At 49.8% G+C, this 21,779-nt stretch overlaps 1 protein-coding gene across 2 annotated transcripts in view; it reads right to left on the bottom strand.

Moving 5' to 3' along the window:
- The window catches only part of PKNOX1 (PBX/knotted 1 homeobox 1), a 336,998-nt gene that overhangs the window by 234,201 nt on the left and 81,018 nt on the right, over positions 1 to 21,779 (bottom strand). The window contains exons 3-4 of one of the 2 annotated variants that reach the window (XM_088463372.1): positions 18,588 to 18,703; positions 18,322 to 18,493 (exon numbers count right to left, since the gene is read on the bottom strand). In XM_088463372.1, the coding sequence (XP_088319498.1) occupies positions 18,322 to 18,493; positions 18,588 to 18,703 (288 nt within the window). The remainder of the gene's footprint in view (positions 1 to 18,321; positions 18,494 to 18,587; positions 18,704 to 21,779) is intronic. The other variant, XM_088463374.1, reaches the window with a different exon arrangement.

The raw sequence follows: 21,779 nt of genomic DNA, 5'->3' as shown, positions 1-21,779 counted from the left end.
TTATAGTGGCCGCCTAATCATAATAACATCTGCCGGCAGATCGGTCGCCTGCGTGTACACACCGCACAGATTATAGTGGCCGCCTAATCATAGTAACATCTGCCGGCAGATCGGTCGCCTGCGTGTACACACCGCACAGATTATAGTAGCCGCCTAATCATAATAAGATCTGACGGCAGATTGGTCACCTGCGTGTACACACTGCACAGATTATAGTGGCCGCCTAATCATAATAAGATCTGACGGCAGATCGGTCGCCTGCGTGTACACACCGCACAGATTATAGTAGCAACCTAATCATAATAAGATCTGCCGGCAGATCGGTCACCTGCGTGTACACACCGCACAGATTATAGTGGCCGCCTAATCATAATAAGATCTGCCGGCATATCGGTCGCCTGCGTGTACACACCGCACAGATTATAGTGGCCGCCTAATCATAGTAACATCTGCCGGCAGATCGGTCGCCTGCGTGTACACACCGCACAGATTATAGGGGCCGCCTAATCATAATAAGATCTGCCGGCAGATCGGTCGCCTGCGTGTACACACCGCACAGATTATAGTGGCCGCCTAATCATAACAACATCTGCCGGCAGATCGGTCGCCTGCATGTACACACCGCACAGATTATAAGGGCCGCCTAATCATAAAATCTGCCGGCAGATCGGTCGCCTGCGTGTACACACCGCAGAGATTATAGTGGCCGCATAATCATAATAAGATCTGCCGGCAGATCGGTCGCCTGCGTGTACACACCGCACAGATTATAGTGGGCGCCTAATCATAATAAGATCTGCCGGCAGATTGGTCGCCTGCGTGTACACACCACACATATTATAGTGGCCGCCTAATCATAATAAGATCTGCCGGCAGATCGGTCGCCTGCGTGTACACACCGCACAGATTATAGTGGCCGCCTAATCATAATAAGATCTGCCGGCATATCGGTCGCCTGCGTGTACACACCGCACAGATTATAGTGGCCGCCTAATCATAGTAAGATCTGCCGGCATATCGGTCGCCTGCGTGTACACACCGCACAGATTATAGTGGGCGCCTAATCATAATAAGATCTGCCGGCAGATTGGTCGCCTGCGTGTACACACCACACATATTATAGTGGCCGCCTAATCATAATAAGATCTGCCGGCAGATCGGTCGCCTGCGTGTACACTCCGCACAGATTATAGTGGCCGCCTAATCATAATAAGATCTGCCGGCATATCGGTCGCCTGCGTGTACACACCGCACAGATTACAGTGGCCGCCTAATCATAATAAGATCTGCGGGCAGATTGGTCGCCTGCGTGTACACACCGCACAGATTATAATGGCCGCCTAATCATAATAACATCTGCCGGCAGATCGGTCGCCTGCGTGTACACACCGCACAGATTATAGTGGCCGCCTAATCATAATAACATCTGCCGGCAGATCGGTCGCCTGCGTGTACACACCGCACAGATTATAGTGGCCTCCTAATCATAATAAGATCTGCCGGCAGATCGGTCGCCTGCGTGTACACACCGCACATATTATAGTCGCCGCCTAATCATAATAACATCTGCCGGCAGATCGGTCGCCTGCGTATACACACCGCACAGATTATAGTGGCCGCCTAATCATAATAAGATCTGACGGCAGATCGGTCGCCTGCGTGTACACACCGCACAGATTACAGTGGCCGCCTAATCGTAATAAGATCTGCCGGCAGATCGGTCGCCTGCGTGTACACACTGCACAGATTATAGTGGCCGCCTAATCATAATAAGATCTGACGGCAGATCGGTCGCCTGCGTGTATACACTGCACAGATTATAGTGGCCGCCTAATCATAATAAGATCTGCCGGCAGATCGGTCACCTGCGTGTACACACCGCACAGATTATAGTGGCCGCCTAATCATAATAACATCTGCCGGCAGATCGGTCGCCTGCGTGTACACACCGCACAGATTACAGTGGCCTCCTAATTATAATAAGATCTGCCGGCAGATCGGTCGCCTGCGTGTACACACCGCACAGATTATAGTGGCCGCCTAATCATAATAACATCTGCCGGCAGATCGGTCGCCTGCGTGTAGACACCGCAAAATGTTTATGATACCGTGACCAGATTTATGGCATGTTATGAGCATCCTAGAAGATGTGATCAGACTGATTTATCGGAGATATATGGAGATTGTACGTGCATACACATTATACCATCCTCCGTCTGACAGATCATTGTACAGTGTGTACCCAGCTTTAGTCCAGGACATCTCACAATTGCCCAAGACAATAAATGAACATAAGTAAAAAGCCGCAGCTGAATGAGATTCTGGAATAAGGGAATGATGACATGAGAAAAGGAGACTTATTTCTTACCTAAGTCCTTTTCTTCTAACTCCATAGGGGACACAGGGCCTACGCTGGGGTATAGGCTGGCAGGTGTAGTCTGGGCACCAAACTGATCATTTCTTCAGAGATGTGACGCTCAGGGGCCTCCTCCCCTATACCCTACCCCCACACCAGGCTCCTCCTCCCCTATACCCCACCCCCAGCCCAGGCTCCTCCTTTGCTATACCCCACCCCAACCCCAGGCTCCTCCTCCCCTATACCCCACCCCCAGCCCAGTTGGGTTACCAAGCCTGAGGCAGGAGCGGGAAGAAGGAGAAGGAAGACCGTCACACACAGACAGAAACAACCGAAGAGACAGGGAAACCAGAAAACGAGTCCCCTATGGAGTTCGAAGAAAAGGACTTAACAGGTAAGACATGAGTTTTCTTTTCTTCTTCCCCTATCCATAGGGGACACAGGGACTACGCTGGGGACGTCCCAAAGCAATTCCCCTAAGGGAGGGGACGCTCCTGAGCTGCTCTGAGTACCCGTCGCCCAAAGGCCGCATCTGCGGAGGTATCAAAAGTATAAAAGCGGATAAACGTGTCAACAGAAGACTACATGGTCGCCTTGCAAAGCTGCTCCGCAGAGGCGCCATGACGAGCTGTCTAAGAGGTGCCAACTGACCTTGTGGAATGAGCAGTCACCACGGCCGGGGCCGGAAGGTTCGCAGCCACATACGCTTGTCAGATGGTTAAGCGGAGCCAACTAGCTAAGGTCCATTCGTAGCCGGCCATCCATGCCTGTGGAAACCATAGAGTATGAAAGGGGAATCTGACTTCCGGATATCCCTGGTACGATCGGCATAGATGCGGAGGGCCCTTACAACTTCCAAAGAGGCCTCATCCAGCGAATCCTTCACAATCTCCTGACTGAGGTGGAATCTGGAAGCCACTTTCGGAAAGATAACCTAGTCAAGTCTGAAGAACGGACCTGTCCGAGTGAAAGACCAGAAAAGGAGAGCGACACATCTGACACTCTCTGAGCCGAAGCAATAGCCAGGATGAAAATAGTTGTCTACGTGAGCCAATGAAGGCCCACCAATTGAAAAGGCTCGTAGGGAGGTGACTGAAGAGTCCGAAGCACCAGAGACAAGTCCCACGGAGCCACCAGAGGAACAAATGGAGGCTGTACATGGAGAACACCCAGAAAGAAGGTATGAACATCCGGCATCAAGGCAATCTGTCTCTGAAAGAGAATTGAAAGGGCAGAGACCTGTACTTTTAAGGAAGAAGGTTTCTGCACATTCAACATGGTGCGACTGACTGATCACAAAAAAACCTTTAGCTTTCAAGACGGATATCTCAAGAGCCACCCCATCAAAGCAAGGCGAGTCAGATCCGGGTGGAAGCATGGCCCTGAGACAGAAGATCCGGCCAAGGAGGAAGACGCAGCGGGGCGCCGATGCATAGGCTCGGAAGATCTGTGTACCAAGCCCTCCAAGGCCAATCGGGAGCTACCAGAATCACGGTGCTGTCTTACAACTTGAACTTGTGGAGAATCCTCGACAGAAGTGAGATCAGAGGGAATATGTACATGAGATTGGAAGTCCACTGAATCGCCAAGGCATCCACCAGAAGAGCCCCTGGGTCTCTGGTGAGAGATCCATATTTCGGTACCTTGTGGTTGTACCGAGACGCCATCAGATTTTCCGGCAGGCCCCAACAATGAACTAGAAGCTGAAAGACGTCCGGATAAAGAGCCCACTAGCTGGAGTGGACCTCTTGACGGCTTAGAAAATCCGCTTACCAATTTTGGACCCCGGGAATGAAAACTGCCGACAGAGCTGGAACATGGTGCTCCGCCCAATGGGGTATGCGACTGACCTCTTTCATGGCGCAGCGACTGCCGCCCTGATGGTTTATGTAAGCGACGGCCGTTGCGTTGTCTGATTGTACTTGGACTGGGTGATGCTGAATGAATTGCTGAGCCAGGCAGAGGGCTCTAAAGACAGCTTGAAGTTCCAGGACATTGATCGGGAGACGGCTCTCCTGAGTCGTCCATCAACCCTGGAAAGACTGCTGGCAGGTCACAGCTCCCCACCCGCAAAGACTGGCATCCGTGGTGAGAAGGACCCATTCCAGAATCCAGACGGGGCGACTCTTCCAAGTGGGAGCTCTGGAGCCACCATGTAAGGGAGAGACGAACCTCCCGAGATAGGACTATTGTCTGCAGCGTGATCTAGAGATGGGATCTGTTCCAATGAGTCAGAATCTCCACCTGGAGAGGTAGGAGTGAAACTGGGCGTACTCCACCATGCCGAAGGTGCATCCCAGAGATTCCAAGATCCGCATGCAGGTGTAAATTGACACCCAGTGATTAAGTAAGAACCCTCGAATCCTGTCCTGCAGATCCCGAATCTAGTCCAATGGGAGTAACACTCTCTGAACCCGTGAATCTAACAGGGCCCCCAGGCGGAGCATCTCCTGGGCCGAAGTCAGGGAGGACTTCTTCCAATTGATGACCCACCCGTGCAACTGTAGAAGATCTATTGTAAGGCGAAAGTGCCCCCTGAGCATATCTGGAGATCTATCTAGGATAAAAAGCTCATCCAGGTAAGGGAGGATTCTGATACCCTTGCGCCGCAAGTGAGCTGCCATGACCGTCATGAACACACGTGGAACCGTGGAAAGACCAAAGGGCAAGGGCCGAAACTGGTAGTGCATCTCTATCATTGCAAACCGGAAGAAATGCTGGTGACTGAGTAGGATAGGCACATGTAAATAAGCATCCTGGATATCTAAGTAGGCCATGAAATCTCCCGGTTCCAAGGCCAAAATGATGAATCGCCAAGACTCCATACGGAACTTGGGGACCCGCAAATACTTGTTGAGGGATTTGAGGTTGAGAATTGGGTCGAAGGAGCCATTCAGCTTCTGAACCAAGAAGAGATTGGCGAGAAGCCAAAGCCCCTCTGATCATGAGGGAGAGGAACTATTACCTTGGAGGCTAGTAGAGAGCGGTGCCATCTTTGACATGTTTTAGGCGCTAGGCGCCCACTTTAATTGTGTGCTAGGCACCGAGCGTTACTAAGTACCGGCTTAATGTGCCGCGGCCCCGGACCTTCTCCTCCAGCGGCCGCGGCAATGCAATATGTTAACCCCCGGCGTGCTGCACCAGAGGAGGGGACTGTATGTGGGCCCGGATCATCTCCAGCGGCTGCAGCGGTGCGGCAATGAGTGCTCCACGCTGGAGACCGGGAGCCTGGCTCCCGGCACCCCAGCTTCACAGGGTCGCGTGGGTCCCTCCGTGCAAGACTGCTTATTGCAGCCAGGCTGCGGAGGGCAGGGCTGGATGCTGCCAGCTGAGGGTGCTGCATTAGGCTTCCTAGCGGTCAGAGCACAGCACCACACGGGAGCCTCTGCAGCTGGGACAAATGTCCCGGGCTGCAGGGCTGAATGACACGCAGGGGATCCGGCCCCCGAATGACACACAGGGGAACCGGCCCCCGTGTGGTGCTGTGCTCTGGCCACTGGGGACCGGGAGCCTAGCTCCCGGCGCCCCCAGCTCCACAGTGCGGCGATGTAATCAGCGCCGGGGAAGGGAAAAGTGGATGTATGGTGCGCTACAGCCCCGAGCCCACTCCAGTGACTGTAGGGCTAGGTACATGCACGCCGGGGGACAGGGAGAGCATGCTCCATGGACCCCCAGCGCTGAGAGCTGCACGCTGGGGACTGGAAGCCTAGCTCCCAGCACCTCAGCACTGCTAGAAAAGCCTAGCGCTGAGGGCTGGGCACAGTAAAATAATAAATAAAATGTTTAAGCTTGTATGTGCAGCGCTGAGCCGGGTACACAGGTCCCGAGCTGCAGTGTTGCTGTGGGTAAAGCCTGTTGCTGTGCACAGGCACAGAATGTAGTGCAGAAATATGGTTAAAAGGTATATATTTAATGTATGTATTGTAAATGTATTTTTTTATTGTAAGTAAATTGCACTCACCTTTGTTTCCCCTGGAAGTTCCAGGGGATCCAGGGCTCCGTCTGGGTTGCTGGATCCCCCAACCACTTCCAGGGAAATAAAATCTCCTCCTATGCAGCCTCATGCTTGAGAGTGGTATGAGGAGGTGCATAGGAAGCTGACTAATGCTTCCCCTCCATGGCCAGGTAACCCTGCTCACCTCTGACCACCTCTGGAGCTCAGATTCAGGCAGAGGTGGCAGGCTTGGTCCCTTAGCAGATTCCTGGAAGTCTGTTTTGGAGAGAAAATGTTGTCCCTTCCAGACAGGACTGAGCCGGAGGTGTCGCCGAGCTCTGCGGGTGGGCTCAGGCACAGGGGAGTGACCACTCCCCACTGTCCATAGGGGACAATGCTAAGTGCATGTGCTGTGCATGTACTGCCCACATGCACGTTTAAGGTGATTGTTACAAACTACAGGGCGGGCTTAGCCCCTGTGGTAAAGTGTATTGGAGTGGCATCTTTTGAACAAGACTGCTGAACACCTCTGTATGGTGTTCCCCCTTGAAGCTAAGGGGAAGGATCTTTTTAAAGACTATTGAGCAATAAACATTTGCATCTGAATCCTGCGACCAACAGAATTGCGTAAAACACTATTTGTTCTGGATTGAGCCGAGCGTCTCCAACGCTCAAGCCCTCTGCCAGCTACCGTGCAGAGCCTGGTCCATTGTGCGGGATCAGTGAATAGCAGCCAACAGCAATCAGGGGGTGTGGCCAGAGCTAGTCGACGCAAAAACAGCAGTAAGCGGTTCCAAACACCGACGGTAGGAGTTTGGTGGTTGCAGCATCATTACAGGCAGTCACTGATGGTAAGCGGGAATCCCTGATACCCCAAGACCCAGTGGGTATTATAACCCAACCTGTGATCAAGAGTGGAGGCTGAGGCTATCCGGTCACAGGGAGTTAACCCCTTTCACAGATATAGTAAGATAGACAGAGACAATAGTGTGAAAAATGAGAACAAGCACACGGTCACATTCAATGCAATAATAATAGGCAAATAATGCTAACAATCCAACCCCAGTCGGCTGGACTGTATAACCTGACCTAAGGGGAGGTAGACGGGGAGACAGGAACCAAACCTCTCTGAGACTAACTGTAGCCAGCACCTCACTGAAATCTCTGCTCAGCATCTGCCTGAAGGAGAGAGGAGGAGGAGTAACCCCATGGCGGGAAGCCTCCATGAGGGATCACACCGAGGGCCGCGGGAGGGGTTAACGGGGAGAGCCTACCTCCCCCAGCTGACACAGATCCTCCCGGGCAATGGCCGCCTACAGTTGCGCTGGCGGTTACTATAATCCTTCAGTGATACTGCCAGCACTGCAGATCCTCGGCTGCCTTCAAGTGCCCTGGTGGTCTACAGGGGGTGCGGGCTACCCGGCCTCCCGCTTCGTCAGGACCGCTGGTGGTCTCCACATCGGCGGTTACAGTTGCTCTGATGTGGAAATAGGAGGCTGCAATAGAAGCCTCTGTTATAGGTGCACGCTCCTGCAGCACCAAACTTAGACAGGCCTGCCTGGGCTGGGGGTGGGGTATAGTGAAGGAAGAGCCTGGGCTGGGGGTGGGGTATAAGGGAGGAGGAGCCAGGGCTGGGGGTGGGGTATAGGGGGAGGAGAAGCCTGGGCTGGGGGTGGGGTATAGGGGGAGGAGAAGCCTGGGCTGGGGGTGGGCTATAGTGAAGGAGGAGCCTGAGCTGCACATCTCTGAAGAAGTTAACTGTTTGATGTCCAGACTCCACCAGCCACCCCATACTCCAACGTAGTCCCTGTGTCCCCTATGGATAGGTGAAAATTAAAGTATTCCAGTCCTAGGACCATAGGAAGGTTGGGTCTTAGAAAGCTACATGTCAGAGTCAGAAATGGTAATAGGTATCCATTGGCCGCATGCTACCATAGGGCCCTTTGTTAACTATTTTTCTTCGAGGTCCATAGGGTCCACAGGGATACTATGGGGAAATGTGGTTGGAGTGATCCGGGCACCAAACAGTTAAGCTTTCAGCTCCCAAGATGCCTCAGTTCCTCCACATATACCCCGCCCCTGGCCACAGGCATTCAGTTTAGTAAACAAGCCCAAGGTAGGAGAAGGAAAGAGGAGAAGGAAGGACAATGTACATCAGAAACACTTTCACAGAAGATGAGGGAATTTGTGACTGAAAGAAAAATTACCCAATGCAGCCAGGTGCGTCAGGGTGGGCGCCCTGTGGACCCAATGGACCTCAAAGAAAAGGAGTTATCTAGGCAAGTCTACCATAACTCTTATTTTCTTATTCAGGGTCCATAGGGATCCACAGAAATACCATGGGGATGTCCTGAAGCAGTTCTCCTAAGGGTGGGGACGCTCCTGAGCAGAAAGGAGAACCCGCCGCCCAAAGGAAGCATCCTGAGAGGCAAAAGTATCAAAGGTATAGAACCTAAGAAAAGTGTGGACAGAAGACCACGTGGTTGCCTTGCTCAATTGCTCAGCAGAGGCACCATGACTAAATGCCGATGATGGTCCCACAAAAAGGGTAGAATGTGCTGTCACCGTGTTTGGAACAGGGAGATCAGCCAGCGTGTAAACCGGAGAGATAGTCATACGTAACCATCGAGCCAGAGTTTGTTTGTTAGCTGGTCAGTCTCTTCTGTGAAAACCAAATAACACAAAAAGAGCGTCTGATTTTATAAGAGTTTGAACGATCCACCTAGATACGGAGAGCACGAACCACATCCAGGGAGGCTTCACCTGAGACTCTGCCAAATCAGAGACTCTGCGTGCAAAAGAGATAGCGAGGAGAAAAAGTGTCCAGAGGTTCAAATGGGGGAGCCTGTAGCCCCTTGAGAACCAAAGACAAATCCCTCGGTGCCACCGGTGGGACAAAGGGTGGCTGAACTCGGAGAACACCCTGTAGAAAAATTCTAACATCCGGCAGAGAAGCAATCCTTCGCTTAACCAAACTGACAGCACAGAAACCTGTACTCTCAGGGTGGCCAGGTGGAGACCAAGGTCTAAACCAGCTTGGAGAAAAGCAAGTAAACGGGAAACCCTAAAAACCTTAGGGTCATACTTTCTGTGGGAACACCATTGACCAAAAGAATGCCAAACTCTGTAATAGATGCGGGCAGAGGAAGGATTCGTGCCCTAAGCATCGTTTGAATCAGAGCTGGAGAAACCTTTAGCTCTTAAGATGGAAGACTCAAGAGCCACGCCATCAAAGACAGACAGGGTAAGTCCGGATGCAGGCAGGGACCCTGCGCTAATAAATCCGGCCATAGAGGAAACGGACTGTCTATGGATAGATTCTGTAAGTTGGTGAACCAATGGCGACTGGGCAAGCAGGAGCTATTAGTATTACTGTGCCGCCTTCCTGCTTAAATTTCCTGAGAACCCTTTGGAGGCGGGAAATCAGAGGAAAGAGATATGCCAGCTCGTAGTCCCACCTCATTGCCAGCGTATCCACGAAGGCGGCTGAGGGGTCTCTGGTCCTGGACCCGTACCTTATGGTTGAGTCGTGAGGCCATGAGGTCTACGTCTGGCAGGCCCCATTCATTCACTAGGAGTTGAAACACCCCTGGAAGGAGAGCCCACTCTCCGGCGTGTATGTCCTGATGACTTAGGATGTCCACTTCCCAGTTAAGGACTCTCGGGATGACTTTTGCAGAGATAGCCGGAAGTTGACGTTCTGCCCAGATCAGAATGTTTGTTACTTCCCTCATGGCTGCATGACTTCGCGTGCCTTCCTGATGATTGAGAAAGACCACTGTGGTTGCATTTTCGGACTGGATCTGGACCGGGCTGCTGTGGAGTAGGTCCTGTGCCAGAATGAGTACTTTGTATACTGCGCAAAGCTCCAGGATGTTTATGGGCAGGTGACTTTTCTGATTTGTCCATCTTCCCGGAAAGGTATGATGATCTGTCATAGCCCCCCATCTGTGAAGACTTGCGTCCGTGGTGAGGAGCACCCAATTTGGAATCCAGAATGGACGACCCTTTTCCAAATGAGCCTTTTGCAACCACCATGAGAGAGAGCCGAACCTTCGGAGTGAGAAGGATCCTGGGACCATATTAGATGATACTGCCCATTACACCGGGAGAGAATCAATTGTTGCAGAGGCCTGGATTGGAACTGAGTGTATTTCACCATGCTGAAGGTGGATACCATTGACCCCAAGACCTGCGTCACTGATAGAATGCCGAGCAATTTGCGTACTCGCAATATTAGGGCCGAAATCTTGTCCTTTGGCAGAAACACCCTTTGTGCCTGAGAATCTAGAAGTACTCCCAGATGTACCATCCGCTGTATTGGAGAAAGAGAGGATTTCTTCGAATTGATGATCCAGCAATGGGTCAGTTGGAGATGGTGTTGTAGAACAGCTGGAGACTGTGCCAATATCAGGTCGTCCAGGTATGGCAGTATTCTGATTCCCTGACGCCTGAAGTAGGCCGCCATAACTGCCATTATTTTGGTGAAGACCCGAGGGGACGTTGATAGACCAAAGGGCAGTGCCTGAAATTGGTAATGTTGTTGCAGAACAGCAAACCTTAGAAAATTTGTTGGGATGGCGTAATAGGCACATGCAGATATGCATCCTGAATGTCCAGGGAAGCCATAAAATCCCCAGGCTCCATCGCCAAAATAATTGACCGAAGAGTTTCCATACGAAATATAGGTACACGGATAAACTTGTTGAGAGTTTTCAGATTTAACAACAGAAAAGATACCCTTGCGCTAATTGATAAAAGTAAGAACTAATGTAGAAAATGTCATAAGTTTCAAAAATATATAAACACATTTATTATCATATGTACATTAAAATATGTTTTTCATTGACCGGTCAACAAACAGCACGTTTAACACTATTCCATATTTTCCATATTTCTCAATAATATGGAAAATAATTAATATGTTTGAAAAAACAATATAAACTCAGTATCCAAATATTATTAATAATAACATTTTAGGAGGTGGATATATATAAAAAACAAAAACATTAATAGCAAATGATCACTGTACCCACACTAAAAATCACGTAGTATTTGTGAAAAGTGTTCTTCTCTTTGCATGATACCGAAAGTTTTTCAGTCTGCATGGAAAAATGTTGCAATCAATTGAGGACAAATGTCCGATATAAATCTCCAAGCAGTTCGTAATAGGGACCTGTGCCAAAGGTAATACTAGGTCTCCTCTTTGCGTGATCCGCTTGTTCCCTCTAGACTGGTCGAGGGAAAAAAATTCTGTTTGTTGACCGGTCAATGAAAAACATATTTTAATGTACATATGATAATAAATGTAAATAGAAAGTATGGTGGTCGCTCACATCAGCTTAATGATATTACCCAGGTGCTTATAAAGGGCAGGGTTTACACTGAACCACAGGGCATCACCACTTAATTCACATAGATATTTTTCATCACCTTTCTATTTGTTTGTTTATTATTTATGTAATTTTAATTCTTTCTTATATTAACACTTATTGATTTATTTTTACACATCTATACTTTACACTTCACCTTTCTTCCATTTTTCGTGTGATGCCCTGGGGAGTGGTCCTTGGCTGGATTCTTTTGGGCTTCCCTGCACCTCGGAAATGAACCCCTTAATGTTAGGGACGCCGGTATAGAGGAGCCTTGACGCTGGCCCGGCGCTTAATCATATATTTGCAAATGTATGCAACCAATACCTCTGAATCTCTATTATCATGTAGGATTCAAGTATTTTTGCTAATATTGCTGCTGTGTGCTGGAGGGAATCTCTTTTTTTCTATGATAATAAATGTGTTTATATTTTTTAAAAGTTATGACATTTTCTATACTAGTTCTTACTTTTATGAATTAGCGCAAGGGTATCTTTTCTGTTGTCATTGTGGAACACCTGGCCTATAGGTGTTTGTTTGTGTGCAACCACAAGCACACTGAGGCCCTGATTCAGAGGCGCTCGCTAATTGCGAGCACTCGCTCTGAATCAGGGCGGGCCATTTTTTTTTTTTACCGGCCTCCAGGCCGCTCGCTAAGCTGTGGGTGACCACCCACAGCTTTAGCTGGCGGCCTGGCAATGGTCGCGACCATCGGGCTTGCAATAAGACCCTTGTGGTAGGGTCTCGTCCACCACAAGCCCCAGTGAACTTCCTGCTCTAATAGAGCAGAAAGTTCACTACTGACATCACGTGTGATGTCAGTAGGGCCGCCCCGAAATGGCAGGCGTTCCTTCGGGAACGCCTCCGTTTGGCCAGCCACCCCTCCGACCTGCCTACAAAACGGGGCGAGCTGTCGATCAACATCGACAGCCGCCCCGTTTTGCTGCGAGCCCCGAGTGAGTGAAGTTCTCACTCGCTCCGGGGCTCTCGCGCGCGCAGTGTCTGGCCATCGACCCGCTTGCGAACACTATGCGCTCGCGACCTGGTCTGAATCAGGCCCTGAGTCTTTGCTGCTTGAATTATTATATTAGTTTTCAGATTTAGAATAGGCGATGAGACCCATTTGGTTTCTGAACCAAAAACAGATTCGAATAATAACCCCTTCCTTGTTGAACCACAGGAACCAGGATTATCCTGCAGCAGGGAGTAAATGGCTTTCTGGAGGGCCAAGGCCTTGATAGAGTCTTATGGGGTAGTTGTGCAAAAAAACTTCTGGGGAGGATGCCTCCGGAAAGTGAGGGCATAACCCTGATAGATCACTTTTCGACCCAGACGTCTGTTGATGTTTGATGCCAGTAGTCTGCAAATTGAAGAAGTTGGCCTCCCAACCAGGGATCCCCCAGGAGGAGGTCCGCTCCATCGGGCAGAGGGTTTGTCGTCCGGCTTGGAGGCTGGACGTCTAACCGGCCAGGACCTCTTAGTTTGCTGCTTGGTGGTCCTGCGAGAACTACACGGTCTGGAGGAAGACTGTCCTTTTGTTCTGCCCTGAGGACGAAAGAACCGAAAAGAAGAATGCCCAGACTTCAACGTAGCTGCTGATGGCAGACCTGCAGATTTTGAGGCTGCCAGAGTAGCCACTATCTTATCCAATTCTGCTCCAAAAAGGTTTCCATAAAAAGGTAAGGATTCCAGAGCATTCTTGGATCTGGTATCTGCTTTCCAGGACCTTAACCAAAGAGCCCTACGAGCAACAACCAAAACTGCCGATACTTTAGAAGCCAGGAGCTCAGCATCTATTGCAGCTTCTCTCACATAAGAGGCCGCTTTCCATATGTGGGAGCTATATGTCAGCTGTTTTCTGGTAGCATCTTGTAGAGTATCTTCCAATGCCCACATCCATTCTTCAACAGCCTTCGATACCCAGACCGCAATCATAGCCGGCCGAGTAACAGCTCCAGACAATGGAAACACTGATTTAAGACATGTTTCAAGTTTTCTATCTGTAGAATCTTTAAGGGAAGTGGCTGACGGTATTGGCAACGTAGCTGTGACCGGACGCCTTTCGCCTAGGCCGGCCCTGGTCACGGGTTAGCGCTTTTGGACTCCCACTCACCGTCAGTGACCGCCTGTCACTGACTCTGCCCACTGCGCCATGGGCGTGTAACGATGCTGCCACCACCAAACTCTACCATCGGCGTTTGGAACCGCTTTTTATGTTACCCTCAGGCTCCTACCTCGGCACCTGGAACCGCTTCTGCTGCGTATGCGTTTGAGTAGCTGCGGCCACACCTCCTGTTTGGTGTTGGCTGTTCCCACCTGATCCCTCGCAATGGACCAGGTCTGCACGGTAGCTGGCAGAGGGCTTGAACTTGGAGACACGGAGCTCTTACCCAGAACAGCTGGAGAACAGAATAGCGTTTGGCGCAATTCTTTTGGTCGCAGGATTGAGGCAATTGAAGTAAAGGCAAACAGTGTTTTATTGCTCAATGTCTTATGGGGGGCATCCACTAGACGATTTTATCCCTGTCCAACCTCTTAACGATTTTCCCTTGAAGTTTCCCTTGAAATTTGATCTTCCAGCCTGAACGATTTGCAAACGATTTGCAAAAGATCTAATGATAAACTATGTTGTTTCAATCTGTGATTGAGAGCTTTCAGCTATAGTGGGCAGATAGTGGTTCATCGTTTGATCGTTCAGCGTCAACGATGTGTAAACGATTTGTAAGCACTCAAGTGAAATTGACCTGCATGTTCAGTCGATGGAGGAGACGATCAAACGACCAGCGGGAGCGTGCATTGTACATCGTTAGAAACAATTACTGCACGATTTGCAAACGATTTTTAAACGATTGAACGATATCGTTATCGTTCAATCGCCTGCTAAAATCGTCTAGTGGATGCCCCCCATTAAAGAAGACTCAACCTTCTGAATGAAGGGGTACATTACATTGCATACAGGAATCTTATCAGCAGCTCTTGTCCTCAAAGAAGTTACAGGGTTGTACAAATAACAGAGGCTCACAGGCCCTGTATATATAGTCAGAACACATAATACAGCATGGTGACATCCACCCACCATTGGCCTTGTACACCAATCAGACCATCTATCCCAAATGTAATTACAACTCACATCCCACAGGAACTGGTCATTTACTTTCATCCTTTGATACATTTATCACACAGTGACAACATATCTATGTAGGATGACCAGCAATAGTATTCACTTTGGTCTTCCTGCAATAATCATGAAAAAACAAACACTTCTCTCCCCCAGAAGTGCACACACACAGGAGATAGTCTCAGGCCATTTGCCTCTCTTCACACCTTTACACAGAAACCAGGTCTAATCTAGAAATACACTTCAAAGAAAGCTTTGTTACACAATGGTCTGACTACTATCATAGGTCAGGACAATTAACATATCACTTCCTATGTCAGGAGGTGAGAAGGTCTCATAACCATTTCACTTAAATGTTACAGCCTTCTAACACAAAATAACTTATACATTCCTTATAAGTGCATTTTCTCTACAAAATATACATGTAAACCATATAGTGCATAGCCTATTAAATATACGTTGCTTCATGCACTAATGCATTGCAGATCAGCTGCAGTGCATTACAGCAATACATATATACTTTAATACAGTTACTATGAACCATGTGCAGTGTGCTTTTACACTGTCCACCGTTTCAGCGCTGGTCGCAGTGGGAGCTGGCTCTCCCTGTCCCACAGCGGCCATGACACACTCTACCTACACTCCCCCAGTGCAGCAGGTCCAGGCCGCGGCATATAGAACATTAAAAACACACTTATCAACACTCAGCGCGTAGCGCAGAGTATACATTTACAATGGGAGCCTGGCGCCTTTTTGTCCTTTTAAAAATGGCGGCACAGCACGGGGGTTAACCCCTCCAGTGCTGTGGCAGTCATTAACCCCGTGTGACCTGCCTCCATCCACAGTAGCGCTCCTGGCTAAATGCGTCACATGAGCATCCACAGTAGGAGGGACTTCCCGCATAGTACATTCAGTAGGTGGGAGAGGATACAATGCTGATAATCTTATTGTAACATGGAACCGTTTATCAGGAGTACTCCATGCTTCTTCCATAAGCTCAGCGAGCTGCTCAGATTTAGGAAACTCAGCTGTAACCACCTTCTGGTGTTTAGACACTGGAGCCTTAGGTATAGGAGCTGGCTCATCATCCTGTATATTTAGGATTTACTTGATTGCCCTCACCAAAGAAGGGACATCCACTGTAGAAGGATGGTCCTCCTCTCCTGAGATAGACCCTGGAGAAGAACCCGGCGCATCATCTGACTCCTCCTTATGTGTCTGAATCTATATGCTGAGCAGACTGATGAAATGATATTGTCCGCTTAGGCGCTTTAATAGCTACCGGTCTGTTCACCTGCAACATTTGTTGAAACGCAGCAGATGACTGAGCCGTAGTCTAACATAAGTGGGCGTAAACATCCAACCAGGAAGGATGTATGGGGGGGACAAACATGGCTCCTGTACATGGGCTGGTAGACTGGACTGGTGAGGTGGTTCCTTATAACAAACAGCACACAAACCATCCTGTATAAAGTCCTGAGGGGACAAGCCCGCCAATCAACTTTTACATGAAACCAGCATCGGGGCCTCAGTTTCCTGTTTCCCCGTATTCTTAGACATAACAAGTAAGTGTAAATGTGACCGCCTACACAAATAACAAAATAAATGTGATGTACAATTAGAGGAAAAAAAATAAATATTCCCCACACACCTGTAGCAAAGGGATGAGGAGAAATAGTAGCGATAGTTATACCTGACAGTACAGAAAATAAAGGCAGTAACCATACAGCAGAGCCAGCATAAGTCACATACAATACATATACAATATACTTGCAATGAGCCCTGAATCAACTACTCAAAACACAAGGCTTGGTAGGATTTTGAGCGCTGTATAACCTGGCCTCTGGGGAGAGGTATACAGCACAGGTTCTCAAACACGGTCCTCAGGACCCCAAACAGTGCATGTTTTCCATGTCTCCTCACAGAATCACAAGTGAAATCATTAGTTCAACTTGAGGATCGTTTAAAATGTATCAGTGAGAAATGAATACACCTCATCTGTTAGGTGACCTTGAAAAACGTGAACTGTTTGGGGTCCTGAGCACCGAGTTTGAGAACCACTGGTATGCAGGAAGACCAGACCCAAACCTCCTGAGACCAACAACTTCAGCACAACAATGATAGTGGTCGCTGGGCATCTCATATACAGAGGAGGGTAAGAGGAGCAACCCAGACATGGGAAAACCTCAGCTGGATCGGCTTCTGGGCTGGGGGAGGAGCTGCTGGGGAGAGCCTACCTCCCTGATGCTGTAACAACCCCCGGGACCGCTGGCCTTATACATGGCCGCCGCTAGACTGACTCGCCCCGTTGGGCGGGCGCCACTAGCCAAGCTCCGCTGGTGCCCGCCGAAATCACTAGTCCAGTTACTGGTATTACGGCGCCATCGGGGATAGGTGGTGCAGCAGTGTAGGGGTCATTTAAGGACGTCTAGTGCTGCTTACTGAGCAGTCCCCCTGTTATAAAAGGTGTGTCTGAATCCTGCCGCACCAAACTCAAAACTGAATGCCTGTGGCCAGAGGCGGGGTAAATGTGGAGGACCTGAGGCACCCTGGGAGCTGAAATCTTAACTCTTTGGTGCCTGGATCACTCCAACCACATTTCCCCATGGTATCCCTGTGGATCCTGAAGAAGAAACATAAAATACTAGACACTCAGATGGTGTAATCCAAACCTGCACAGGTGGTCCCCTCGTATAGCACCAGACGCTCAGATAGTGTAATCCCAACCTGTACAGGTGGTCCCCTCGTATAGCACCAGACACTCAGATGGTGTAATCCAAACCTGCACAGGTGGTCCCCTCGTATAGCACCAGACGCTCAGATAGTGTAATCCCAACCTGTACAGGTGGTCCCCTCGTATAGCACCAGACACTCAGATAGTGTAATCCCAACCTGCACAGGTGGTTCCCTCGTATAGCACCAGACGCTCAGATAGTGTAATCCCAACCTGTACAGGTGGTCCCCTCGTATAGCACCAGACACTCAGATAGTGTAATCCCAACCTGTACAGGTGGTCCCCTCGTATAGCACCAGACGCTCAGATAGTGTAATCCCAACCTGCACAGGTGGTCCCCTCGTACAGCACCAGACGCTCAGATAGTGTAATCCCAACCTGTACAGGTGGTCCCCTCGTATAGCACCAGACGCTCAGATAGTGTAATCCCAACCTGTACAGGTGGTCCCCTCGTATAGCACCAGACACTCAGATAGTGTAATCCCAACCTGTACAGGTGGTCCCCTCGTATTAGTACCAGACGCTCAGATAGTGTAACCCCAACCTGTACAGGTGGTCCCCTCGTATAGCACCAGACACTCAGATAGTGTAATGCCAACCTGCACAGGTGGTCCCCTCATACAGCACCAGACGCTCAGATAGTGTAATCCCAACCTGTACAGGTGGTCCCCTCGTATAGCACCAGACACTCAGATAGTGTAATCCCAACCTGTACAGGTGGTCCCCTCGTATAGCACCATACTAATGCAAGACACAGGAGTAATTGTTACAGATATACACTCATACAGAGGTAACAATGATACACACCAAGCTGTCCGTCTCCGGGTCCTCTGAGAAGAAGTCCTTGCCCTCTTTATGTTGTCTCCTCACAAATGTTTCTATGTCCAAGTCAAAGCTGGCAGAGGTTGTCCCTTCTGATCCTTGTGTGCAGCCCTCACACTTCTCAAAAAGCAGGGCGAGAAGAGGGAAAAGTGGGTGCCTATGACAGACGAGACACAAGGGGTGATAGTAAGAGACTGGTATGGGATCGGGGGTGCACCATCCATGGTACTTACTACAGAGCCCAAGCTCACCTGTAAATGGACTGTTTATCTGTCTCCATAGGGCTGTCTCCAGACGTTGGACTCTGTGCTGACGGCTCCACACACCCAGGATCCTGCTCTGTTTTGAACTGGGTCACAACCTGTATCTGGAGAAATGACATGCCATCAGCAAATGGAAAGACAACCTTCAATGTTTTATTCTTCTGTAAACTGACTGGCTTCACTACTTCACAACTTGCACTGTAAGCTACTGGCACGTCACCCATTCTGATAGCTTAATAGATCTATCCAGACGGTTGTATTATCAATACAGACATATAGGGGAACATTGCGCGTCCAGTCTACCAAAAGTGTTTTCCTGCACATTTGTAGATATAAACTACTTTTACACTCATTTATGAGACAGACAATGAAGAGATAGACCAAGGACACACACATATACTGTACATTTCCTAGGAAATAGAGAAGAGGAGCGGGTCCAGGACTGAGCCTTGTGTTACTACAAATGCTTCAGGAATGGAGAGGAAATGAGGACCCGGAAAGGAGAATGTACTGCAGATATTATAGCGTTTGTATGAGCAGAGAGAGGAATGTGTGAGACCTGGGTGTAGGTAAATCTCTCAGGTAGCTTGGAGGGGCATGGGAGCTGAGAGATGGGTGGTAATATGAGAGTGTGTGAGGTGGGAGTAGGTAAGTCTCTCAGGTAGCTTGGAGGGGCATGAGAGCTGAGAGATGGGCGGAAATATGAGAGAGTGTGAGGTGGGTGTAGGTAAGTCTCTCAGGTAGCTTGGAGGGACATGGGAGCTGAGAGATGGGTGGTAATATGAGAGAGTGTGTGAGGTGGGTGTAGGTAAGTCTCTCAGGTAGCTTGGAGGGGCATGGGAGCTGAGAGATGGGTGGTAATATGAGAGAGTGTGTGAGGTGGGTGTAGGTAAGTCTCTCAGGTAGCTTGGAGGGGCATGGGAGCTGAGAGATGGGTGGAAATATGAGAGAGTGTGTGAGGTGGGTGTAGGTAAGTCTCTCAGGTAGCTTGGAGGGGCATGGGAGCTGAGAGATGGCTGGTAATATGAGAGAGAGTGTGAGGTGGGTGTAGGTAAGTCTCTCAGGTAGCTTGGAGGGGCATGGGAGCTGAGAGATGGGTGGTAATATGAGAGTGTGTGAGGTGGGTGTAGGTAAGTCTTTCAGGTAGCTTGGAGGGGCATGGGAGCTAAGAGATGGGTGGTAATATGAGAGAGTGTGTGAGGTGGGTGTAGGTAAGTCTCTCAGGTAGCTTGGAGGGGCATGGGAGCTGAGAGATGGCTGGTAATATGAGAGAGAGTGTGAGGTGGGTGTAGGTAAGTCTCTCAGGTAGCTTGGAGGTGCATGGGAGCTGAGAGATGGGTGGTAATATGAGAGAGTGTGTGAGGTAAGTCTCTCAGGTAGCTTGGAGGGGCATGGGTGCTGAGAGATGGCTGGTAATATGAGAGAGAGTGTGAGGTGGGTGTAGGTAAGTCTCTCAGGTAGCTTGGAGGGGCATGGGAGCTAAGAGATGGGTGGTAATATGAGAGACTGTGTGAGGTGGGTGTAGGTAAGTCTCTCAGGTAGCTTGTAGGGGCATGGGAGCTGAGAGATGGCTGGTAATATGAGAGAGAGTGTGAGGTGGGTGTAGGTAAGTCTCCAAGGTAGCTTTGAGGTGCATGGGAGCTGAGAGATGGGTGGTAATATGAGAGAGTATGTGAGGTGGGTGTAGGTAAGTCTCTCAGGTAGCTTGGAGGGGCATGGGAGATGAGAGATGGGTGGTAATATGAGAGAGTGTGTGCGGTGGGTGTAGGTAAGTCTCTCAGGTAGCTTGGAGGGGCATGGGAGCTGAGAGATGGGTGGTAATATGAGAGAGTGTGTGAGGTGGGTGTAGGTAAGTCTCTCAGGTAGCTTGGAGGGACAGGGGAGCTGAGAGATGGGTGGTAATATGAGAGAGTGTGTGAGGTGGGTGTAGGTCAGTCTCTCAGGTAGCATGGAGGGACATGGGAGCTGAGAGATGGGTGGTAATATGAGAGAGTGTGTGAGGTGGGTGTAGGTAAGTCTCTCAGGTAGCTTGGAGGGGAATGGTAGCTGAAAGATGGGTGGTAATATGAGAGTGTGTGAGGTGGGTGTAGGTAAGTCTCTCAGGTAGCTTGGAGGGGAATGGGAGCTGAGAGATGGGTGGTAATATGAGAGTGTGTGAGGTGGGTGTAGGTAAGTCTCTCAGGTAGCTTGGAGGGGCATGGGAGCTGAGAGATGGGTGGTAATATGAGAGAGTGTGTGAGGTGGGTGTAGGTAAGTCTCTCAGGTAGCTTGGAGGGGCATGGTAGCTGAGAGATGGGTGGGAATATGAGAGAGTGTGAGGTGGGTGTAGGTAAGTCTCTCAGGTAGCTTGGAGGGGCATGGGAGCTGAGAGATGGGTGGTAATATGAGAGTGTGTGAGGTGGGTGTAGGTAAGTCTCTCAGGTAGCTTGGAGGGGCATGGGAGCTGAGAGATGGGTGGTAATATGAGAGAGTGTGTGAGGTGGGTGTAGGTAAGTCTCTCAGGTAGCTTGGAGGGACATAGGAGCTGAGAGATGGGTGGTAATATGAGAGAGTGTGTGAGGTGGGTGTAGGTAAGTCTCTCAGGTAGCTTGGAGGGGCATGGGAGCTGAGAGATGGGTGGTAATATGAGAGAGTGTGTGAGGTGGGTGTAGGTAAGTCTCTCAGGTAGCTTGGAGGGGCATGGGAGCTGAGAGATGGGTGGTAATATGAGAGTGTGTGAGCTGGGTGTAGGTAAGTCTGTCAGGTAGCTTGGAGGGGCATGGGAGCTAAGAGATGGGTGGTATTATGAAAGAGTGTGTGAGGTGGGTGTAGGTAAGTCTCTCAGGTAGCTTGGAGGGGCATGGGAGCTGAGAGATGGGTGGTAATATGAGAGTGTGTGTGAGGTGGGTGTAAGTAAGTCTCTCAGGTAGCTTGGAGGGGCATGGGAGCTGAGAGATGGGTGGTAATATGAGAGAGTGTGTGAGGTGGGTGTAGGTAAGTCTCTCAGGTAGCATAGAGGGACATGGGAGCTGAGAGATGGGTGGTAATATGAGAGAGTGTGTGAAGTGGGTGTAGGTAAGTCTCTCAGGTAGCTTGGAGGGGCATGGGAGCTGAGAGATGGGTGGTAATATGAGAGAGAGTGTGAGGTGGATGTAGGTCAGTCTCTCAGGTAGCTTGGAGGGGCATGGGAGCTGAGAGATG

The sequence above is a fragment of the Taudactylus pleione genome, unplaced genomic scaffold (genome assembly GCF_031769625.1).
Source record: "Taudactylus pleione unplaced genomic scaffold, aTauple2 ptg001351l, whole genome shotgun sequence".
In the NCBI taxonomy this organism is placed as follows: Eukaryota; Metazoa; Chordata; class Amphibia; order Anura; family Myobatrachidae; genus Taudactylus; species Taudactylus pleione.
The sequence above is the reverse complement of the archived record's forward strand: the minus strand, read 5'-3'. Positions and strand labels throughout refer to the sequence as shown.